The sequence below is a fragment of the Protomyctophum bolini genome (genome assembly GCF_963924005.1).
Source record: "Protomyctophum bolini genome assembly, chromosome: 18".
Lineage (NCBI taxonomy): Eukaryota > Metazoa > Chordata > Actinopteri > Myctophiformes > Myctophidae > Protomyctophum > Protomyctophum bolini.
In genome coordinates, this window is record NC_137879.1 from 2900630 (window position 1) to 2925478 (window position 24849).

Consider the following 24849-nt stretch of genomic DNA (forward strand, 5'->3'; position numbering starts at 1 on the left):
GATATTTCTGTATTTTTTTTATTTCACCTTTTATTTAAAGGTAGAGTAAGTGATTTCACTCAAAAAAAACCGTAGGTTTCGTTTTTGGCTGTGGGACCTAAGCCTTTCATCCAATCAGGATAGAGAGTCAAAAACGAAACCTAAGGTTTTTTGACCCCCCCAGGGGTTAACTGGGGACAGGGAGGAACTCCTTATATGGTCAGCACACTGTATAGTAGAGAGGATTATCACAACAAAACAAAAAAATAAGTGATATTTGAATTAAGTGAAATCACTTACTCTACCTTTAACCATGAGTAAAAACACATTGAGACTGTGAGGCAGAACACATCATGTCACTCTCAACGCTACATTGTACTTGTGAAGTTATACAACAGCCATTAACGATAAATCCATGAGAGAAAAAAAGTCATACGATTTGTCTGTCTTATTGTCTGGATGTTCACACTACTTACTGCCTTCTGTTGTTGGCAGATTGAGTGGGAAGCGTCTTCCGAACAGAAAAGACAGTGTCTCAGCAAGGGCAAAGACAATCAGGTACAACACTGTGCGTGCGCACGCACACACACACACACACGCACGCACACACACACACACACACACACACACACACACACACACACACACACACACACACGCACAGCTGTTGTATTACAGCTCAAAGGGAGCCTCGAACATAAAGGGAGTAATTATTGTCCAGCATTACCCTGAGACGTTGGTGAAGATATTAAGCACCTAACTTGTTCTTATATAATATCGTTGCTGTCGTGAGGGAACCTCATAACTCCATTTTCTAGGTTTTAGGGTTTTTTTTGGGCATAAATCAGTGCTATTGAACACCCTTTAGGTCTGTGTGTTGTTCCATAAATCAGTGCTATTGAACACCCTTTAGGTCCGTGTGTTGTTCCATAAATCAGTGCTATTGAACACCCTTTAGGTCCGTGTGTTGTTTCATAAATCAGTGCTATTGAACACCCTTTAGGTCTGTGTGTTGTTCCATAAATCAGTGCTATTGAACACCCTTTAGGTCCGTGTGTTGTTCCATAAATCAGTGCTATTGAACACCCTTTAGGTCTGTGTGTTGTTTCATAAATCAGTGCTATTGAACACCCTTTAGGTCTGTGTGTTGTTTCATAAATCAGTGCTATTGAACACCCTTTAGGTCTGTGTGTTGTTTCATAAATCAGTGCTATTGAACACCCTTTAGGTCCGTGTGTTGTTTCATAAATCAGTGCTATTGAACACCCTTTAGGTCTGTGTGTTGTTCCATAAATCAGTGCTATTGAACACCCTTTAGGTCCGTGTGTTGTTCCATAAATCAGTGCTATTGAACACCCTTTAGGTCCGTGTGTTGTTTCATAAATCAGTGCTATTGAACACCCTTTAGGTCTGTGTGTTGTTTCATAAATCAGTGCTATTGAACACCCTTTAGGTCTGTGTGTTGTTTCATAAATCAGTGCTATTGAACACCCTTTAGGTCTGTGTGTTGTTCCATAAATCAGTGCTATTGAACACCCTTTAGGTCCGTGTGTTGTTCCATAAATCAGTGCTATTGAACACCCTTTAGGTCCGTGTGTTGTTTCATAAATCAGTGCTATTGAACACCCTTTAGGTCTGTGTGTTGTTTCATAAATCAGTGCTATTGAACACCCTTTAGGTCTGTGTGTTGTTCCATAAATCAGTGCTATTGAACACCCTTTAGGTCCGTGTGTTGTTTCATAAATCAGTGCTATTGAACACCCTTTAGGTCTGTGTGTTGTTTCATAAATCAGTGCTATTGAACACCCTTTAGGTCTGTGTGTTGTTTCATAAATCAGTGCTATTGAACACCCTTTACGTCTGTGTGTTGTTTCATAAATCAGTGCTATTGAACACCCTTTAGGTCTGTGTGTTGTTCCATAAATCAGTGCTATTGAACACCCTTTAGGTCCGTGTGTTGTTTCATAAATCAGTGCTATTGAACACCCTTTAGGTCTGTGTGTTGTTTCATAAATCAGTGCTATTGAACACCCTTTAGGTCTGTGTGTTGTTCCATAAATCAGTGCTATTGAACACCCTTTAGGTCCGTGTGTTGTTTCATAAATCAGTGCTATTGAACACCCTTTAGGTCTGTGTGTTGTTTCATAAATCAGTGCTATTGAACACCCTTTAGGTCTGTGTGTTGTTCCATAAATCAGTGCTATTGAACACCCTTTAGGTCCGTGTGTTGTTTCATAAATCAGTGCTATTGAACACCCTTTACGTCTGTGTGTTGTTTCATAAATCAGTGCTATTGAACACCCTTTAGGTCCGTGTGTTGTTTCATAAATCAGTGCTATTGAACACCCTTTAGGTCTGTGTGTTGTTTCATAAATCAGTGCTATTGAACACCCTTTAGGTCTGTGTGTTGTTTCATAAATCAGTGCTATTGAACACCCTTTAGGTCTGTGTGTTGTTTCATAAATCAGTGCTATTGAACACCCTTTACGTCTGTGTGTTGTTTCATAAATCAGTGCTATTGAACACCCTTTAGGTCTGTGTGTTGTTTCATAAATCAGTGCTATTGAACACCCTTTAGGTCCGTGTGTTGTTCCATAAATCAGTGCTATTGAACACCCTTTACGTCTGTGTGTTGTTTCATAAATCAGTGCTATTGAACACCCTTTAGGTCTGTGTGTTGTTTCATAAATCAGTGCTATTGAACACCCTTTAGGTCTGTGTGTTGTTTCATAAATCAGTGCTATTGAACACCCTTTAGGTCTGTGTGTTGTTCCATAAATCAGTGCTATTGAACACCCTTTACGTCTGTGTGTTGTTTCATAAATCAGTGCTATTGAACACCCTTTACGTCCGTGTGTTGTTTAAAAAAACATGAACTTTTAACATTCAGTAGATTTTCTGTGATCTGGGGTTTTCTGGCTCAAACAGGTGCTCTGATTTGCCGGCAGTTTGTGATGTAAGAGCCTGCAAATCCAATGGGATTTGCCAGCAGATGTCACTGTTTTCACTGTGTTGCCTGTTTTCATTGTAGCTCAAAAGGCTTCCAAACCCCAAAGAAAACTTCAGACCACAGAAAATCCACTGAATGTTCAAAGTTCAGGTTTTTTGGGTGTAATTGAGGTCATAAAACCTAAAAGAAAAAATAAATGAAAATGAATGTCATAAAACCTTTAATAATGGATGTGTTCTCTACCTGCAGACAGAGTGCTACAACCACATCCGCTTCCTGCAGCGCTACAACGAGACGCACCTGTACGCGTGTGGAACTCACGCCTTCAGGCCGCTGTGTGGTTACATAGTAAGACCCTCTCATTTACATAAAGACCCTTTCATTTACATAAAGACCCTTTAATTTACATAAAGACCCTTTAATTTACAAAGACCCTTTAATTTACATAAAGACCCTTTAATTTACATAAAGACCCTTTCATTTACATAGTAAGACCCTTTCATTTACATAGTAAGACCCACTGGGAGGAGACCCCGGGGCAGACCAAGGACCACGTCCCACTGGGAGGAGACCCCCGGGGCAGACCAAGGACCACGTCCCACTGGGAGGAGACCCCTGGGGCAGACCAAGGATCACGTCCCACTGGGAGGAGACCCCGGGGCAGACCAAGGATCACGTCCCACTGGGAGGAGACCCCGGACGTGACCAAGGCGCAGTTGGAGGAAACACATCGACTCACTGGCCTCGGAACGTCTCGGAATCCCCCCCAGGAGGAAGTCACTAATGTTGCTCTGGAGAGGGAAGTCTGGAGCACTCTGGTGGAGCTGTTGCCCCCGCGACCCGACTACGGATAAGCGGTTGAAGATGGATGGATGGATGGATAGTAAGACCCTTTACAATTTACTTAGTAAGAACATCGGTCAGCATCGATATTGGCAGGAATCATTTGATTAGTAGATTTGACCCCTTCAATCCAACCCATTGATGCTGAGTGCCAAGCAGGGAGCATTGGTTCCCTTTTTTTTGTATGACCCGGCCGGGGATCGAACCCTGACCTCCCAGTTTCAGGGCGGACACTCTATAACCACAAGGCCCCACTGTCTGATAAATCAAATTAAAATTAAAATCGGATTCCATGTGATTTGTTTGCGTTTAGGCATTATTATTTAAACCAATCGGATTCCAATCTGAATGTGGCACAGATCTGATTCAGGATGTTTCATTGGCTGCCAGTGTAAAAGGGGCCGGCCTTATATAACCAGGTGTTTCTAGTAAGTGTGAATGAACAGGGTTGCAGTCAAAAGGCCCAGACCAGAGTAGCTTATGAGGAGAGGAGCTGCACAAATTGACATAATTAAGGCGTGCATTGGCAACAGTTTGTGTTGCGTGTGATTTCACACCAGAATATATAAGAAGATGCGCTGTGTTGAAAATGACTGTTCACATCGAGGGAGAGACAGACAGACAGACAGACAGACAGACAGACAGACAGACAGACAGACAGACAGACAGACAGACAGACGTTGTCTTGGACCGTTTCCAAAACAGGAGGACCAAAGCGAGCCCTTCATGCTGCTGTAGCAGTGAGGAACAAACTGTATTCCTTTGGAGGCTACTATGATGGAGGGGACAACAAGGATCAGTTGATTGATGTCCATGTCTTCAACACAATATCTTTACGCTGGAAGAAGTTACCTCCAGTGAGTCCTGGAAGAGGAGACGGTCACCTTGAGGTTCCATCCTGGCGCTGCGACCACACAGCTGTGCTGGTAGAAGATACAGTCTACATCTGGGGAGGCCGCTGTGGACAGGAGCACTACAATGAGCTTTATGCATTTGATGTGGACGCCCACGTGTGGTTGAAACCCAGCAGGGTTTCTGGAGCTGTTCCAGAGGAGAGGAGGAACCACTCAGCCTGTGTGTTGGGGAAGGACATGTTTATCCATGGAGGATACAACAATCTGACCGGAAGTACTAATGACATTTACAAGTTGGACACCAGCACGATGGTCTGGTCCTTAATTATCACCAGAGGAACTCCACCTCCTGCTTCATGGTGTCACTCTGCTACCATCATTGGAACAAAGATGTTTGTATTTGGGGGCTGGGGGGGTCGGTACCTCAACAGTATCAGAGTGTTTGACACAGAGACTGACCTCTGGCTGAGCACACCTTCTGCACAGCCTCTTCCAGAAGGACGCTACTGTCATTCAGCCTTTACCTACAATGGAGAGCTGTACATATTTGGCAACAGTGATCAGAGCTTCACTGATATGTGGAAATTCAGTCCAGAGACCTTCTCCTGGAAGAAGGTTAAGCCCAAAGGGAAGAGACCCGGTCCAACATATTATGGTAGGTGCTGTTGCATGGTGGGAGAACGCATCATCCTCTTTGGAGAAGACAAACATGGAGGAGACTCGTACATCTTAGACCTGAGTCCTAGCCTGAAGACGTTATGTAAGCTAACAGTTATCCAGTGCTGTCTGGATCGGTCCGAACCCCCACACGACATCGGGTGGGAACTGTCGGCCATGACGACCAACAGCAACGGAATAAATAAGTAACGTGATCTTGTTGGCATCCTGCCCAAATGAAGGAAAGACAGAAAGCATTGAGTCAACTAAACAAGAGACTGTGTCTCCCATGTGACCGGTCTATGACATCACTCATGTACTGCATGACATCACACTTGACATGACACAATGTGTCTGGTTGCATCTCAATGTGGGGGTCCTTGACATGACACAATGTGTCTGGTTGCATCTCAATGTGGGGGTCCTTGACATGACACAATGTGTCTGGTTGCATCTCAATGTGAGGGTCCTTGACATGACACAATGTGTCTGGTTGCATCTCAATGTGGGGGTCCTTGACATGACACAATGTGTCTGGTTGCATCTCAATGTGGGGGTCCTTGACATGACACAATGTGTCTGGTTGCATCTCAATGTGGGGGTCCTTGACATGACACAATGTGTCTGGTTGCATCTCAATGTGGGGGTCCTTGACATGACACAATGTGTCTGGTTGCATCTCAATGTGGGGGTCCTTGACATGACACAATGTGTCTGGTTGCATCTCAATGTGGGGGTCCTTGACATGACACAATGTGTCTGGTTGCATCTCAATGTGGGGGTCCTTGACATGACACAATGTGTCTGGTTGCATCTCAATGTGGGGGTCCTTGACATGACACAATGTGTCTGGTTGCATCTCAATGTGGGGGTCCTTGACATGACACAATGTGTCTGGTTGCATCTCAATGTGGGGGTCCTTGACATGACTCAATGTGTCTGGTTGCATCTCAATGTGGGGGTCCTTGACATGACACAATGTGTCTGGTTGCATCTCAATGTGGGGGTCCTTGAGCTCACAATGTGTCTGGTTGCATCTCAATGTGGGGGTCCTTGAGCTCACAATGTGTCTGGTTGCATCTCAATGTGGGGGTCCTTGTCTGGTTGCATCTCAATGTGGGGGTCCTTGTCTGGTTGCATCTCAATGTGGGGGTCCTTGTCTGGTTGCATCTCAATGTGGGGGTCCTTGTCTGGTTGCATCTCAATGTGGGGGTCCTTGACATGACACAAGTTGGAGTTGATTTTTATTTCATTTTGGAAACGAAACACCTGTGGATCTCCGAGATTACTAGATTGGTTCTCAGCGTTTTTCTCCCTTCTTTTTTTTTTAGGGTGTAAACACCTCCTATGCAAGTTGTTGATTTGGCTGAGAAATGTGTGTGTATACCCCACAGCGAGGATTTGATTGGCTGAGCAATGTGCGTGTACCCCAAAGCGAGGATTTCATTGGCTGAGCACAGAATGTGAGGACAGAAAATTGAGGACGCCAAAAGTGATTGGCCCCGGAACCTGATGATGTATGATGATAAGAGCGCCCCTCACTTCACACAAGTGTGATGTGTCCAGAATGTTGCATTCACACAGCCGGACGCAAAGATACAGTCTACCATTCATTGTCAATGGAAGCACAGCGACATGAAGATGCAAAGATACAGTCTACCATTCATTGTCAATGGAAGCACAGCGACATGAAGATGCAAAGATACAGTCTACCATTCATTGTCAATGGAAGCACAGCCACATGACGATGCAAATATACAGTCAACCATTCATTGTCAATGGAAGCCACACTGCGAGTTAACGAGCAATTATGGGCACTAGATTTAGCCCGTAAACCTCAAGTTTAGCAGCATATACAGTTAATATACGGTAATATACAGGTGCGATGGTACAATTCGGGAGTTTGCCGTAGTTTGTTGGAAAGTTTAACGGGAGTTTCCTGTAACATATACACATCCGTAATTCCATGCCGTTCGCGCAGCGCCAGCGACGTGGCGATGCAAAGACGCAATGATGCATGTAGCTGCATACTCCGAATGATCTCATTCGTCTCTTTGCATCTTCGAGTCTGCCGGTGTGCAATGTTTGAGACGCCCCTCACTTCCTGCCAGAGTGTTTTTTTTATTTTATTATTATGAACTGAATGGATGTGGTCTCCTCCTCCTCCCCTCCTCCCTCCTCCTCCTCCTCCTCCTCCTCCTCCCCCCTCCCTCCTCATCTTCCTCCTCTTCCTCCTCCCCCTCCTCCCTCCTCCTCCCCCCTCCCTCCTCATCTTCCTCCTCCTCCTCCTCATCTCCCTCCTCCTCCCCTCCTCCCTCCTCCTCATCTCCCTCCTCCTCCCCTCCTCCCTCCTCCTCATCTCCCTCCTCCTCCCCTCCTCCCTCCTCCTCATCTCCCTCCTCCTCCTCCCTCCTCCCTCCCCTCCTCATCCTCCTCATCCTCCTCCTCTTCCTCTTCCAGGACGCAGAACACTTCACCTTCTCCTCGGGCTTCGAGGAGGGACGAGACCGATGCCCGTACGACCCCGCCAAGGGCTACACCGCTCTGCTAGTGGGTAAGACGCCATGTACATTACACCGCCCTATACACCGCCCTGCTGGTAGGTAAGATACCAAGAATCCATGTACATACAACCCTGTTAAGGGCTAAGAATCCATGTACACACAACCCTGTTAAGGGCTAAGAATCCATGTACATACAACCCTGTTAAGGGCTAAGAATCCATGTACACACAACCCTGTTAAGGGCTAAGAATCCATGTACACACAACCCTGTTAAGGGCTAAGAATCCATGTACATACAACCCTGTTAAGGGCTAAGAATCCATGTACACACAACCCTGTTAACACTTTGACAGCAGCTAATTGTTTAATCCAGGGATCCACCGCTCGCAATACGCTAAACCCCGCTATTTGTTTTATGTGTTTAATTCGCCATATTTTAATAATTAAAAAGAAACTGCGGCTTTGTCGCCGACCTGGTGACGAGGCCGTCGCGTTATGATGACGAAACCCGGAAATCAACCCATGCTCTCTGGGCTGCTGCTAGGGCTTCTGGGAAAATTGAGCCCAATAATGCAAGTGGACGAGGGGGACAATCTCGGCTCGCTTTGCTCTTCGTCTGTGACCCGGATCAAGGAAGTGGCTTTTTTTTGTCGGCTCAATAACGAATGCTGGGAGTGTTTACTAGCGTTTTTTTCATGGATCAAAAGCGCAAATACTTCGGCGTTATGCTGCGAAGGTAATAAAACAATCTATAGGCAGTGTAGAATATTTGATTAAATGGCGGGGGAACGCCGGCAACGTGTTAACACAATCAGCGCCGGGGATTCCTTCAAAATAGAAGCTCTGGGGTGCCGGGAAGACATGGCCGCTTTTACTTTTGTTTCCGGAAAGAAAAGCGGATATATTTTTTTGCTTGCTAATTATTATTTTTTGCTTGCTAAATAATCCATCGCGTTTTATATTTTGAACGAGAGGCGGATGAGAAGTCAGAAACGAAGAGCTTAGTATATCCATCAGATCAAACCAGTAAGACGCGCAAACGCGGGAAGCGAACGCAGCTCGTACATATTTGGGTTTTTTTAAGATTTATTTTAAGTTAAGTTTTTAACTTAGCCATAACCATATAAGGAGTCCCCAAAGCAGCTATACGTCCAAATATGGAGTGTGTTGCATCAATCACAAACAAATCACTCAGCTCCATATATGGGCACAAAGGGGGGACACACACACACAGACAGACAGACAGACAGACATGATCTGCTAGGTCTCATAGTAAGTGCTCACTGCGTTCGCAACCACGGAGAGCGTCCTGGATCAGGAGGGACGAGGCATTCTTTAGTATATCCATCAGATCAAATAAACCACGGAGAACGTCCTGGATCAGGAGAGATCAAAACCACGGAGAGCGTCCTGGATCAGGAGAGATCAAAACCACGGAGAGCGTCCTGGATCAGGAGAGATCAAAACCACGGAGAGCGTCCTGGATCAGGAGGGACGAGGCATTCTTTAGTATACCCATCAGATCAAATAAACCACGGAGAGCGTCCTAGGATCAGGAGAGATCAAAACCACGGAGAACGTCCTAGGATCAGGAGGGACGAGGCGTTCTTTCTGCAGCGGTAAAACAGGAAGTGACCGGAACCGCGCATGAACGAAGAGCGAAGCGTACGGTGGCCTTGGAGTCCAACTAAAAAAAGAAAAGAGTGAGTTCTCTCTCTCTCTCCAGATGGTTAATAAAGGTCTAAAGGTCTCTCTCTCTCTCTCTCTCTCTCTCTCTCTCTCTCTCTCCAGACGGGGAGATGTTCACAGCGTCTCAGTATGAGTTCCGCTCCTCTCCAGACCTGAGGAGAAACTTCCCCTTCCCAACCCTGAGGACGGAGGAGGCCCCCACCAGGTGGCTGCTGGGTAATCAACACTCCATATATGGAGCTGACCTGTTCCTTTTTCTGACATTCAATTATGTTGATCTGACCTCATCAAACCCTGTACACTCAAGACACGCTCCATATATGGCCAGTACAGAATTAATTCCATATGCTGATCTGAATTTATGTCGGGGTGGGTGGCGGTGGCTCAGGGGGTAGAGTTGCTGGATGGTAACTGCAAGGTTGCCACGTTCGAACCCTGTGGTGCTCCCCCAGAGTTAGTGTCGAAGTGTCCTTGAGCAAGACTCTGAACCCCTGATTGCTCCTGATGTGCTGGTCGGTGCCTTGCGTGGTTTCCGCCGCCATCAGTGTGTGAATGTGTGCGTGAATGGTTGAGGTTCAGGTTTATTTGTCATGTGTATAGATACAGAGTATAAATACAATGAAAATGATTTTGCTCAGAGCACTCTCAGTCTTACATACATACACAGGACAATAAACAAACATCTATGCAAGTGAAGTGACAAAACAGTGCAATACAGTTCACGGTCAGCTGTTCAGCAGCCTGACTGCCTGGGGGTAGAAACTGTTACTGAGACGGGTGGTACGAGATTTGATGCTCTGGTAGCGTTTTTTGGAAGGGAGTGGTTTGAACAGGGTATTTTGCGGGATGGCTGGTGTCTTCCATTGATGTTGAGCATCTCTCTCCCATGCGTACACAGTACACACTGGGGCCTGCCTGTCAGAAAATCAAATAGCCAGTTACAGATGGAGCTGCCCACACCAAGGCCACTGAGTTTCAACACTAATTTAGATGGTACAATAGTGTTAAATGCGGGAACTATAGTCTATGAACAGTAGTCTGACATAAGAGCTTTCCTCTTCTAGATGTTCCAGGGCAGTGTGTAACTATAGTCTATGAACAGTAGTCTGACATAAGAGCTTGTCTCTTCTAGATGTACCAGGGCAGTGTGTAACTATAGTCTATGAACAGTAGTCTGACATAAGAGCTTTTCTCTTCTAGATGTACCAGGGCAGTGTGTAACTATAGTCTATGAACAGTAGACATAAGAGCTTGTCTCTTCTAGATGTACCAGGGCAGTGTGTAACTATAGTCTATGAACAGTAGTCTGACATAAGAGCTTTTCTCTTCTAGATGTACCAGGGCAGTGTGTAACTATAGTCTATGAACAGTAGTCTGACATAAGAGCTTTTCTTTTCTAGATGTACCAGGGCAGTGTGCAAAGCAAGACATATTGCGTCGTCCAACAGATCCATTTGAACAGTAAGCAAACTGTAAGGGATCAATACTAGCAGGAATGATGCTCTTGATATAAAAGAGAACCAATTTTCATGAGAACAGAAGTCAAAGCAACAGGTCGATAATCGTTGAGACAGGTAACCGTAATGTAACGGGTGAATGTGATGCACAGTCTATTGGATAAAGGCGCTATATGAATGACTGTAATGTAACGGGTGAATGTGATGCACAGTCTATTGGATAAAGGCGCTATATGAATGACTGTAATGTAACGGGTGAATGTGATGCACAGTCTATTGGATAAAGGCGCTATATGAATGCACCGTTTATTTACCATTCATGGCATATTTGGTGGATATTTGACCTAATTTCTCCTTTCGTTGTCAATGGCAAATATTGAGACGTGTGGGCCGTCAAAAGCTGTATATAGGAGGGGCTAGCGCCCCTCGAAAACAAATAGACCCTGTTTAAACATCTTGTGATTTCTAGAAACATATAGTTTCTCTGCCGTCTATTCGATGGGCCACATCTTGTTCATATTACGTCTATTCAATGGGCCACATCTCGTTAATATTACGTCTATTCAATGGGCCACATCTTGTTCATATTACGTCTATTCAATGGGCCACATCTCGTTAATATTACGTCTATTCAATGGGCCACATCTCGTTCATATTACGTCTATTCAATGGGCCACATCTCGTTAATATTACTTCTATTCAATGGGCCACATCTCGTTAATATTACGTCTATTCAATGGGCCACATCTCGTTAATATTACTTCTATTCAATGGGCCACATCTCGTTAATATTACGTCTATTCAATGGGCCACATCTCGTTGATATTTCTCCATTTCCCTTCAGAGCCTTCAATCCCATTAGGCAGTGGAAAAGGAACCGGCGCCCACACACGTTGTACTGACTGGCCACGTCCACACGCGTTGTACGGACTGTGGCTTCGTTTTATCCATTCAATTATTCCTAAAAGCATCTGTGTACCAACGACACCACTTATGGGCTGCTAATCCTGTGCGTGTGCTTTTATGACAAAGGTTATTAAATACCAAGCACTTTATTCTTTTATTTTCTAAGCCCCTTTTCTTTTCACCCGGTGCACCACATTACCTATAAGCTGTAATCCTGGGCGCTATACTCTCCTCCTCTGCCATCCTGGGGAGAGCCCCGAACTGAACCCATGCTTCCTTCAGTGCATGAGGAGTTTCCCCCGTTTCGACGTAGCGTGTGGAACGGCCACGTTATTGCAAACTCCACACAGAAACCCTAAACCCTTTTGCCAAACCCACCCAGCATCTTCTACATGCCATCTCTGAGCTGGGCTATAGATGCAGACCATTGTTTTTATTTTTATATATTTGGTAACCTAGGACATGCTTTACCCACAGACTGGTTGTTAGACAGTTCCTAACAACCAGTGTTGTGTGTGCGTGCTCTGTGTGTGGTGTGTGGGTGCGTGCTCTGTGTGTGGTGTGCGTGGGTGTGTGGGTGCGTGCGTGGGTGCGTTGGTGCGTGCGTGGCGTGTGTGGGTGCGTTGGTGCGTGCGTGGCGTGCGTGTGCTCTCGTACAGACGCAGACTTCGTGGGCTCGGCGCTGATGAAGGAGAGCGTGAACAGCTCGCTGGGCGACGACGATAAGATCTACGTGTTCTTCACGGAGAGGAGCCAGGAGCAGACCACCTACCCCTCACAGACCAGGGTGGCCCGCGTGGCGCGGGTCTGCAAGGTACCCTACCCCCTCATAGACCAGGGTCTGCAAGGTACCCTACCCCCTCATAGACCAGGGTCTGCAAGGTACCCTACCCCCTCATAGACCAGGGTCTGCAAGGTACCCTACCCCCTCATAGACCAGGGTCTGCAAGGTACCCTACCCCCTCATAGACCAGGGTCTGCAAGGTACCCTACCCCCTCATAGACCAGGGTCTGCAAGGTACCCTACCCCCTCATAGACCAGGGTCTGCAAGGTACCCTACCCCCTCATAGACCAGGGTCTGCAAGGTACCCTACCCCCTCATAGACCATTTTCCAAAGATTTGAAAACGTTAAATGGGACATTCTGCACAATGTTTTTTACTTTTGGTACTGTAAGACCCTCTAAGACCCAGCGTTGCTTTTCGGTAACATTACTTAATTTTTTCACCTAAACGTCACCATTGATGTTCATTGCAATGCCATTGGTCATGATATTTGCATGTAAATACCCCCCACAGAGGCTGAAATTCACACAAATTAAAAATGTCTGGACTCTGTGCAACTATTTTTAACCTATGACCTTTAACCCTAATAAAAGTAAGTAAAATAATTGTAATATATGTTTTTTTTGTGATCATTAGAATGTCTAGAACATGTTTTATTCATTATTGTGAAAGATATCCCTCAAATGTAAAATATTATTTTATTATATTATATTATTATATAGTTATTTATTTTCATCAAACTTTTCCTAGTAGTACAAAGTAGTAGTAAGGTTGAAATCTCTTTTTTTGCAAGTAGAAATATATCCGGGTCTTACAGGGTTAAAGTACATTTTGAAATGAGTATTTCTATATTGCAGTATTGATACTTTGATATACTTTTTGTTTCTGGCGGTCCCTGCTGGAAGAAAATATTATGAGATGTGGGTCGGCGGTCAAATACATGTGATTCTGGGGGTCCTTGACGGGAAAAGGTTTGAGAACCACTGATGTGGAATCATGAGGTTTTTCTTCTCCAGAAAACTGATTTAGAACCACTCATGTCATGTCAAGGACCCCCAAATTGATATGCAATGATTCACATTATGATCTTGTAGATCACCTTTTCTTTTTCTGGGGGAGGAGGGAGGCGGGGTCATGATAGTGATGTCATAGACCAGTCACATGGAAGCCACTCAATGTTTTCTGTTTGTCCTTGTCCATTTCGTGACCTTGTTGGCAGTGAGCACACTGTTGGTTGTCATGGCTACCAGTTCCCACCTGATGTCGTGTGGGAGTTCAGACTGTTCCAGATCGTACTGAATAACCGCTAGCTTACATAATGTCTTCAGGCTAGGAGTCAAGTCTAAGATGTACAGCTCATCAGTGATTATGCGATCTATGCGACCTGAGCGTTTGTGGCGTTTGGATCCTCCAAAGAAGATGATGCGTTCTCCCACAATGCAACAGCACATACCATACATTGGACCTGGGCCTTTCCCTTTGGGCTCAACCTTCTTCCAGGAGAAGGTCTCTGGACTGAATTTCCACAGATCATTGAAGCCTTGAACACCGTTCGTGCCACCAAATATGACCAGTTCTCCATTGTAGGTAAAGGCTGAATGACCACTGCTTCCTTCTCGAAGAAGCTGTGCAGAAGGTGTGCTCATCCAGAGGTCGGTCTCTGTGTCAAACACTCTGATGGTGTTGCAGAACTGACCCACATTATAGCCCCCGAATACAAACATCTTCGTCCCAATGATGGTAGCAGAGTGATATCCTGAAGCAGGAGGTGGAGTAACTCTGGGGTTAATCATCAAATCATAAAGCTCATTGTAGTACTCCTCTACCCAGCGGCCTCCCCAGATGTAGACTGTATCTTCTATCAGCACAGCTGTGTGGCCGCAGCGCCTGGATGGAACCTCAAGGTGACCGTCTCCTATTCCAGGACTCACTGGAGGTAACTTCTTCCAGCATAAAGACATTGTGTTGAAGACATGGACATCCATCAACTGATACATGCTGTAGCTCCTCCATCCATCACAGAAGCCTCCAAAGGAATAAATCTGGTTCCTCACTGCTACAGATGCATGATATGCACGCTTTGGTCCTCCTGCTTTGGAAACGGTCCAAGAAAACATCACCTTCTCTGTCTGTCTGTCTGTCTGTCTGTCTGTCTTGTTCTCGTTCTCTCCCTCGGCGTCTACTGTAACTTTACTGTAACGTCTACTGTAACTTTCAACACAGTTCATCATCTTATATATTCTGGTGTGAACTTGAAATCACACACAACACAAACTGTTTCCATGCACGTCTTAACGACGCCAATTAGTGCAGCAGTTCTTCACCTGAACCCTTTGACTCCATTTAAAATCCTGTCCATTCACACTTACTGTAAACTGTGGGTATATATTACAGTCGTGAGTCGTGTGTGAACGTGTTCCAATCTTGTACGACACAGAGAAGAACTCTGAGAATCTAAGAGATCTTCTCTCTGCAGCTGTGCTTCCTGGTACAGAACACGTCTCTGTCGGGTGGAAAACTCATACGTCCAAAAATGTGTGTAAGGAATCGGTAACGATGAAAGTTGAAGATCCATGCCCCACCCGGCTATGCGATGCCCGTTGTACCCGTGTCAGAGTACCCGGTCCACCCATCTGTCTGGGTCCCTTTTTCATGCCCATATATGGAGATTTCTGTATCCGTCTCTCTGTGCAGTCCCTTTATTCCTATATATGGAGTTCTGTGTCAGTCACGCCCAAATATGGAGTGTTGTGATGTCAGAACAGGTCAGATCCATATATGGAGATCTAGGGGTGATCGGGTCCAGAGCCCGGGCTCTGTGCTGGTTCTGGAGAACCGGAAATGCATCTGACCCTGAGTCCAAACAATTTATATTGATTGATTGGTTGATTTTGTTTCTATATTTTTTTATCCAACGATTTTGCAACCCAGTTTTTTCACCCAGTCAGTGTCAATTATCTAATGTAATCCTGGGCTGCACTTCCTCTGCCAACCTGGGGGGGCAGCGGACTGCCCTCATGCCTCCTCCTATGCATGAGGAGTCCAAGCTGTTTCTTTGCACCTGACAGGGGAGAGTTTCCCCGGCCGAACGTAGCGCGTGGAAGGAACACGTTATTCTGATCAGTACCTTTCCCCTCCATCAGGAGATTGATTGATTGATTGATTGATTGATTGATTGATTGGTTGCGGCTTTGTTTACATCCTGGACACATCGCGCCTTCAACGGCTCTTAATAAAATGAAAGTAAAAACGCTGTAAACACTGGCAGATGAATTACGTAAACAATTAATACCTGCCACTAAAAGAGCCACACCCATTCAAACGGGAAAGCATCTGTGTCATTTTAGACTTTTCTTTGGTACTATTTAAAAATAGCAGATCTACAAGTTCATAGCACGTCATTTCGTGCCACGCTTTGAACTTGTAGCTCTGCATTCTTTATCGTGATTTTTTTGTTGTTGTTGCAAATCCTTGAATATTATATTATATTTTCACGCAAACATTTTTAACTCAAATCTTTGTTTCTTGGGGGTCCGTGCTGGAACAAGATATTATGAGATGGTGGTCGGCGGTCAAATACATGTGATTCTGGGGGTCCTTGAGGTGAAGAAGATTGAGAACCACTGATAGAATCATGAGGTTTTTTCTCCATAAAGCTGATTTAGAAACATTCAGTAGAATGGGCGCTTACGGCTCTATAAAGTAACAGTGTCATTCAGGGTGCCGTGGACCATGAAGTTATTTACAGGGTTGACTTGAGCCAAACAACCACTGATCTGTAGTGCTTCTCAAACCCCACATTGATATGCAATGCTGCACACTGTGAGCTTGTAGATCAGCTTTTCTTTCCTTTCCTTTTGGGTGTCATAGTAGTGAAACACTCTGATGGTGTTGTAGTACCGACCCCCCATACAGCCCCCCATATAGCCCCCGAATACAAACATCTTTGTCCCAATGATGGTGGCTGAGTGATATCCTGAAGCAGGAGGTTGAGTTCCTCTGTTGTTAATTAAAGACCAGATCATTGTGCTGGTGTCCAACTTGTACATGTTATTAGTGGATACATTCAGCTTGGTTTCTCCTCCATAGATAAACATGACCTTCCCCAACACACAGGCTGAGTGGCACCACCTCTCCTCTGGAACAGCTCCAGAAACCCTGCTGGGTTTCAACCACATGTGGGCGTCCACATCAAATGCATAAAGCTCATTGTAGTACTCCTCTCCCCAGAGGCCTCCCCAGATGTAGACTGTATCTTCAACCAACACAGCTGTGTGGCCGCAGCGCCTGGATGGAACCTCAAGGTGACCGTCTCCTCTTCCAGGACTCACTGGAGGTAACTTCTTCCAGCATAAAGACATTGTGTTGAAGACATGGACATCAATCAACTGATCCTTGTTGTAGCTCCATCCATCACATAAGCCTCCAAAGGAATAAAGTTTGTTCCTCACTGCTACAGATGCAAGATATGCTCCCTTTGGTCCTCCTGCTTTGGAAACGGTCCAAGAAAACATCACCTTCTCTGTCTGTCTTGTTCTACTGTAACTTACTGTAGCGTCTACTGTAACTTTCAACACAGTTCATCATCTTATATATTCTGGTGTGAACTTGAAATCACACACAACACAAACTGTTTCCATGCACGTCTTAACGACGCCAATTAGTGCAGCTGTTCTTCAACCTGCACCCTTTGACTCCATTTAAAATCCTGTCCATTCACACTTACTGTAAACTGTGGGTATATATTACAGTCGTGAGTCGTGTGTGAACGTGTTCCAATCTTGTACGACACAGAGAAGAACTCTGAGAATCTAAGAGATCTTCTCTCTGCAGCTGTGCTTCCTGGTACAGAACACGTCTCTGTCGGGTGGAAAACTCATACGTCCAAAAATGTGTGTAAGGAATCGGTAACGATGAAAGTTGAAGATCCATGCCCCACCCGGCTATGCACTGCCCGTTGTACCCGTGTCAGAGTACCCGGTCCACCCATCTGTCTGGGTCTCTTTTTCATGCCCATATATGGAGATTTCTGTATCCGTCTCTCTGTGCAGTCCCTTTATTCCTATATATGGAGTTCTGTGTCAGGCATGCCCAAATATGGAGTGTTGTGATGTCAGAACCGGTCAGATCCATTTATGGAGATCTAGGGGTGATCGGGTCCAGAGCCCGGGCTCTGTGCTGGTTCTGGAGAACCGGAAATGCATCTGACCCTGAGTCCAAACAATTTATATTGATTGATTGGTTGATTTTCTTTTCTATATTTTTTTATCCAACGATTTTGCAACCCAGTTTTTTTCACCCAGTCAGTGTCAATTATCTAATGTAATCCTGGGCTGCACTTCCTCTGCCAACCTGGGGGGGGCAGCGGACTGCCCTCATGCCTCCTCCTATGCATGAGGAGTCCAAGCTGTTTCTTTGCACCTGACAGGGGAGAGTTTCCCCGGCCGAACGTAGCGCGTGGAAGGAACACGTTATTCTGATCAGTACCTTTCCCCTCCATCAGGGGATTGATTGATTGATTGATTGATTGATTGATTGATTGATCGCGGCTTTCTTTACATCCTGGACACATCGCGCCTTCAACGGCTCTTAAAAAAAATGAAAGTAAAAACGCTGTAAACACTGGCAGATGAATTACGTAAACAATTAATACCTGCCACTCAAAGAGCCACACCCATTCAAACAGGAAAGCATCTGTGTCATTTTAGACTTTTTTTTTGACTATTTAAAAATAGCAGATCTACAAGTTCATAGCACGTCATTTCGTGCCACTCTTTGAACTTGTAGCTCTGCATTCTTTATCGTGATTTTTTTGTTGTTGTTGCAAATCCTTGAATATTATATTATATTTTCACGCAAACATTTTTAACTCAAATCTTTGTTTCTTGGGGGTCCCTGCTGGAACAAGATATTATGAGATGGTGGTCGGTGGTCAAATACGTGTGATTCTGGGGGTCCTTGAGGTGAAGAAGTTTGAGAACCACTGATAGAATCATGAGGTTTTTTCTCCATAAAGCTGATTTAGAAACATTCAGTAGAATGGGCGCTTACGGCTCTATAAAGTAACAGTGTCATTCAGGGTGCCGTGGACCATGAAGTTATTTACAGGGTTGACTTGAGCCAAACAACCACTGATCTGTAGTGCTTCTCAAACCCCACATTGATATGCAATGCTGCACACTGTGAGCTTGTAGATCAGCTTTTCTTTCCTTTCCTTTTGGGTGTCATAGTAGTGATGTCATAGGCCGGTCACATGAAAGCCACAGCGTCTGGTTTAGTTGACTCAATGTTTTCAGTTTTTCCTTCATTTCGTGACCTTGTTGGCAGTGAGCACACTGTTGGTTGTCATGGCTACCAGTTCCCACCTGATGTCGTGTGGGAGTTCAGACTGCTCCAGATCGTACTGAATAACCGCTAGCTTGCATAATGTCTTCAGGCTAGGACTCAAGTCTAAGACGTACAGCTCATCAGTGAGTATGCGATCTATGCGACCTGGGCGGTTGTATTGTTTGTATCCTCCAAAGAAGATGATGCGTTCTCCCATCATGCAACAGCACATACCATCCATTTGACCCGGGCCTTTCCCTTTGGGCTCAACCTTCTTCCAGGAGAAGGTCTCTGGACTGAATTTCCACAGATCATTGAAGCCTTGAACGTAGTTCAAGCCAACAAATATGAACAGATCCCCATTGTAGGTAAAGGCTGAATGACCACTGCGTCCTTCTGGAAGAGGCTGTGCAGAAGGTGTGCTCATCCAGGGGTCAGTCTCTGTGTCAAACACTCTGATGGTGTTGTAGTACCGACCCCCCCTCCAGCCCCCAAATACAAACATCTTTGTCCCAATGATGGTAGCAGAGTGACCCCATGAAGCAGGAGGTGGAGTTCCTCTGGTGTTAATTAAGGACCAGACCATCGTGCTGGTGTCCAACTTGTACATGTCATTAGTGACTCCAGTCAGCTTGGTGTCTCCTCCATAGATAAGCATGACCTTCTCCAACACACAGGCTGAGTGGCCACTCCTCACCTCTGGAACAGCTCCAGAAACCCTGCTGGGTTTCAACCACATGTGGGCGTCCACATCAAATGCATAAAGCTCATTGTAGTACTCCTCTACCCAGCAGCCTCCCCAGATGTAGACTGTATCTTCTATCAGCACAGCTGTGTGGCCGTATCGCATGGATGGAGCCTCAAGGTGACCGTCTCCTCTTCCAGGACTCACTGGAGGTAACTTCTTCCAGCATAAAGACATTGTGTTGAAGACATGGACATCCATCTGATCCTTGTTGTAGCTCCATCCACAGTAGCCTCCAAAGGAATAAAGTTTGTTCCTCACTGCTACAGATGCATGATATGCTCGCTTTGGTCCTCCTGCTTTGGAAACGGTCCAAGAAAACATCACCTTCTCTGTCTGTCTGTCTGTCTGTCTGTCTGTCTGTCTGTCTGTCTGTCTGTCTGTCTGTCTGTCTGTCTGTCTGTCTGTCTGTCTGTCTGTCTGTCTGTCTGTCTGTCTGGTTCTCGTTCTCTCCCTCGGCGTCTACTGTAACTTACTGTAACGTCTACTGTAACTTTCAACACAGTTCATCATCTTATATAATATTCTGGTGTGAACTTGAAATCACACACAACACAAACTGTTTTCATGCACGTCTTAACGACGCCAATTAGTGCAGCTGTTCTTCAACCTGCACCCTTTGACTCCATTTAAAATCCTGTCCATTCACACTTACTGTAAACTGTGGGTATATATTACAGTCGTGAGTCGTGTGTGAACGTGTTCCAATCTTGTACGACACAGAGAAGAACTCTGAGAATCTAAGAGATCTTCTCTCTGCAGCTGTGCTTCCTGGTACAGAACACGTCTCTGTCGGGTGGAAAACTCATACGTCCACAAATGTGTGTAAGGAATCGGTAACGATGAAAGTTGAAGATCCATGCCCCACCCGGCTATGCGATGCCCGTTGTACCCGTGTCAGAGTACCCGGTCCACCCATCTGTCTGGGTCCCTTTTTCATGCCCATATATGGAGATTTCTGTATCCCTTTATTCCTATATATGGAGTTCTGTGTCAGGCATGCCCAAATATGGAGTGTTGTGATGTCAGAACCGGTCAGATCCATTTATGGAGATCTAGGGGTGATCGGGTCCAGAGCCCGGGCTCTGTGCTGGTTCTGGAGAACCGGAAATGCATCTGACCCTGAGTCCAAACAATTTATATTGATTGATTGGTTGATTTTGTTTCTATAATTCTTATCCAACGATTTTGCAACCCAGTTTTTTTCACCCAGTCAGTGTCAATTATCTAATGTAATCCTGGGCTGCACTTCCTCTGCCAACCTGGGGGGGCAGCGGACTGCCCTCATGCCTCCTCCTATGCATGAGGAGTCCAAGCTGTTTCTTTGCACCTGACAGGGGAGAGTTTCCCCGGCCGAACGTAGCGCGTGGAAGGAAGACGTTATTCTGATCAGTACCTTTCCCCTCCATCAGGGGATTGATTGGTTGCGGCTTTGTTTACATCCTGGACACATCGCGCCTTCTACGGCTCTTAAAAAAAATGAAAGTAAAAACGCTGTAAACACTGGCAGATGAATTACGTAAACAATTAATACCTGCCACTCAAAGAGCCACACCCATTCAAACAGGAAAGCATCTGTGTCATTTTAGACTTTTTTTTGGTACTATTTAAAAATAGCAGATCTACAAGTTCATAGCACGTCATTTCGTGCCACGCTTTGAACTTGTAGCTCTGCATTCTTTATCATGATTTTTGTTGTTGTTGCAAATCCTTGAATATTATATTATATTTTCACGCAAACATTTTTAACTCAAATCTTTGTTTCTTGGGGGTCCCTGCTGGAACAAGATATTATGAGATGGTGGTCGGTGGTCAAATACGTGTGATTCTGGGGGTCCTTGAGGTGAAGAAGTTTGAGAACCACTGATAGAATCATGAGGTTTTTTCTCCATAAAGCTGATTTAGAAACATTCAGTAGAATGGGCGCTTACGGCTCTATAAAGTAACAGTGTCATTCAGGGTGCCGTGGACCATGAAGTTATTTACAGGGTTGACTTGAGCCAAACAACCACTGATCTGTAGTGCTTCTCAAACCCCACATTGATATGCAATGCTGCACACTGTGAGCTTGTAGATCAGCTTTTCTTTCCTTTCCTTTTGGGTGTCATAGTAGTGATGTCATAGGCCGGTCACATGAAAGCCACAGCGTCTGGTTTAGTTGACTCAATGTTTTCAGTTTTTCCTTCATTTAGTGACCTTGTTGGCAGTGAGCACACTGTTGGTTGTCATGGCTACCAGTTCCCACCTGATGTCGTGTGGGAGTTCAGACTGATCCAGATCGTACTGAATAACCGCTAGCTTGCATAATGTCTTCAGGCTAGGACTCAAGTCTAAGACGTACAGCTCATCAGTGAGTATGCGATCTATGCGACCTGAGCGTTTGTGGCATTTGTATCCTCCAAAGAAGATGATGCGTTCTCCCACAATGCAACAGCATCTACCATCCATTGGACCCGGGCCTTTCCCTTTGGGCTCAACCTTCTTCCAGGAGAAGGTGTCTGGACTGAATTTCCACAGATCATTGAAGCCTTGAACGCTGTTCGTGCCACCAAATATGTACAGATCTCCATTGTAGGTAAAGGCTGAATGACCACAGCGTCCTTCTGGAAGAGGCTGTGCAGAAGGTCTGTTCAGCCAGAGGTCGGTCTCTGTGTCAAACACTCTGATGGTGTTGTAGTACTGACCCCCCATACAGCCCCCAAAGACAAACATCTTTGTCCCAATGATGGTAGCAGAGTGATATCCTGAAGCATGAGGTGGAGTTCCTCTGTTGTTAATTAAAGACCAGACCATTGTGCTGGTGTCCAACTTGTACATGTCATTAGTACTTCCAGTCAGCTCGGTTTTTCCTCCATAGATAAACATGACCTTCCCCAACACACAGGCTGAGTGGCGCCACCTCTCCTCTGGAACAGCTCCAGAAACCCTGCTGGGTTTCAACCACATGTGGGCGTCCACATCAAATGCATAAAGCTCATTATAGTACTCCCCTACCCAGCAGCCTCCCCAGATGTAGACTGTATCTTCAACCAACACAGCTGTGTGGCCCCAGCGCCTGGATGGAACCTCAAGGTGACCGTCTCCTCTTCCAGGACTCACTGGAGGTAACTTCTTCCAGCATAAAGACATTGTGTTGAAGACATGGACATCAATCAACTGATCCTTGTTGTAGCTCCATCCATCACAGTAGCCTCCAAAGGAATAAAGCTGGTTCCTCACTGCTACAGATGCATGATATGCTCGCTTTGGTCCTCCTGCTTTGGAAACGGTCCAAGAAAACATCACCTTCTCTGTCTGTCTGTCTGTCTGTCTGTCTGTCTGTCTGTCTGTCTGTCTGTCTGTCTGTCTGTCTGTCTGTCTGTCTGTCTGTCTGTCTGTCTGTCTGTCTGTCTGTCTGTCTGTCTGTCTTGTTCTCGTTCTCTCCCTCGGCGTCTACTGTAACTTTACTGTAACGTCTACTGTAACTTTCAACACAGTTCATCATCTTATATATTCTGGTGTGAACTTGAAATCACACACAACACAAACTGTTTCCATGCACGTCTTAACGACGCCAATTAGTGCAGCTGTTCTTCAACCTGCACCCTTTGACTCCATTTAAAATCCTGTCCATTCACACTTACTGTAAACTGTGGGTATATATTACAGTCGTGAGTCGTGTGTGAACGTGTTCCAATCTTGTACGACACAGAGAAGAACTCTGAGAATCTAAGAGATCTTCTCTCTGCAGCTGTGCTTCCTGGTACAGAACACGTCTCTGTCGGGTGGAAAACTCATACGTCCAAAAATGTGTGTAAGGAATCGGTAACGATGAAAGTTGAAGATCCATGCCCCACCCGGCTATGCGATGCCCGTTGTACCCGTGTCAGAGTACCCGGTCCACCCATCTGTCTGTGTCCCTTTTTCATGCCCATATATGGAGATTTCTGTATCCCTTTATTCCTATATATGGAGTTCTGTGTCAGTCACGCCCAAATATGGAGTGTTGTGATGTCAGAACAGGTCAGATCCGTATATGGAGATCTAGGGGTGATCGGGTCCAGAGCCCGGGCTCTGTGCTGGTTCTGGAGAACCGGAAATGCATCTGACCCTGAGTCCAAACAATTTATATTGATTGATTGGTTGATTTTGTTTCTATAATTCTTATCCAACGATTTTGCAACCCAGTTTTTTTCACCCAGTCAGTGTCAATTATCTAATGTAATCCTGGGCTGCACTTCCTCTGCCAACCTGGGGGGGCAGCGGACTGCCCTCATGCCTCCTCCTATGCATGAGGAGTCCAAGCTGTTTCTTTGCACCTGACAGGGGAGAGTTTCCCCGGCCGAACGTAGCGCGTGGAAGGAAGACGTTATTCTGATCAGTACCTTTCCCCTCCATCAGGGGATTGATTGGTTGCGGCTTTGTTTACGTCCTGGACACATCGCGCCTTCAACGGCTCTTAAATAAAATGAAAGTAAAAACGCTGTAAACACTGGCAGATGAATTACGTAAACAATTAATACCTGCCACTCAAAGAGCCACACCCATTCAAACAGGAAAGCATCTGTGTCATTTTAGACTTTTTTTTTGTACTATTTAAAAATAGCAGATCTACAAGTTCATAGCACGTCATTTCGTGCCACTCTTTGAACTTGTAGCTCTGCATTCTTTATCGTGATTTTTTTGTTGTTGTTGCAAATCCTTGAATATTATATTATATTTTCACGCAAACATTTTTAACTCAAATCTTTGTTTCTTGGGGGTCCCTGCTGGAACAAGATATTATGAGATGGTGGTCGGCGGTCAAATACATGTGATTCTGGGGGTCCTTGAGGTGAAGAAGTTTGAGAACCACTGATAGAATCATGAGGTTTTTTCTCCATAAAGCTGATTTAGAAACATTCAGTAGAATGGGCGCTTACGGCTCTATAAAGTAACAGTGTCATTCAGGGTGCCGTGGACCATGAAGTTATTTACAGGGTTGACTTGAGCCAAACAACCACTGATCTGTAGTGCTTCTCAAACCCCACATTGATATGCAATGCTGCACACTGTGAGCTTGTAGATCAGCTTTTCTTTTATTTCCTTTTGGGTGTCATAGTAGTAGTGATGTCATAGGCCGGTCACATGAAAGCCACAGCGTCTGGTTTAGTTGACTCAATGTTTTCAGTTTT

The 24849-nt window shown here is 45.3% G+C and overlaps 1 protein-coding gene across 1 annotated transcript in view; it reads left to right on the top strand.

Moving 5' to 3' along the window:
• sema4gb (sema domain, immunoglobulin domain (Ig), transmembrane domain (TM) and short cytoplasmic domain, (semaphorin) 4Gb) overlaps positions 1–24849 on the top strand; it is a gene marked incomplete at both ends in the record, with an annotated part of 88519 nt that overhangs the window by 35679 nt on the left and 27991 nt on the right. The window contains 5 exon segments of the mRNA XM_080789290.1: positions 475–537; positions 3179–3277; positions 7744–7837; positions 9579–9692; positions 12499–12653. Of these exon segments, the coding sequence (XP_080645416.1) occupies positions 475–537; positions 3179–3277; positions 7744–7837; positions 9579–9692; positions 12499–12653 (525 nt within the window).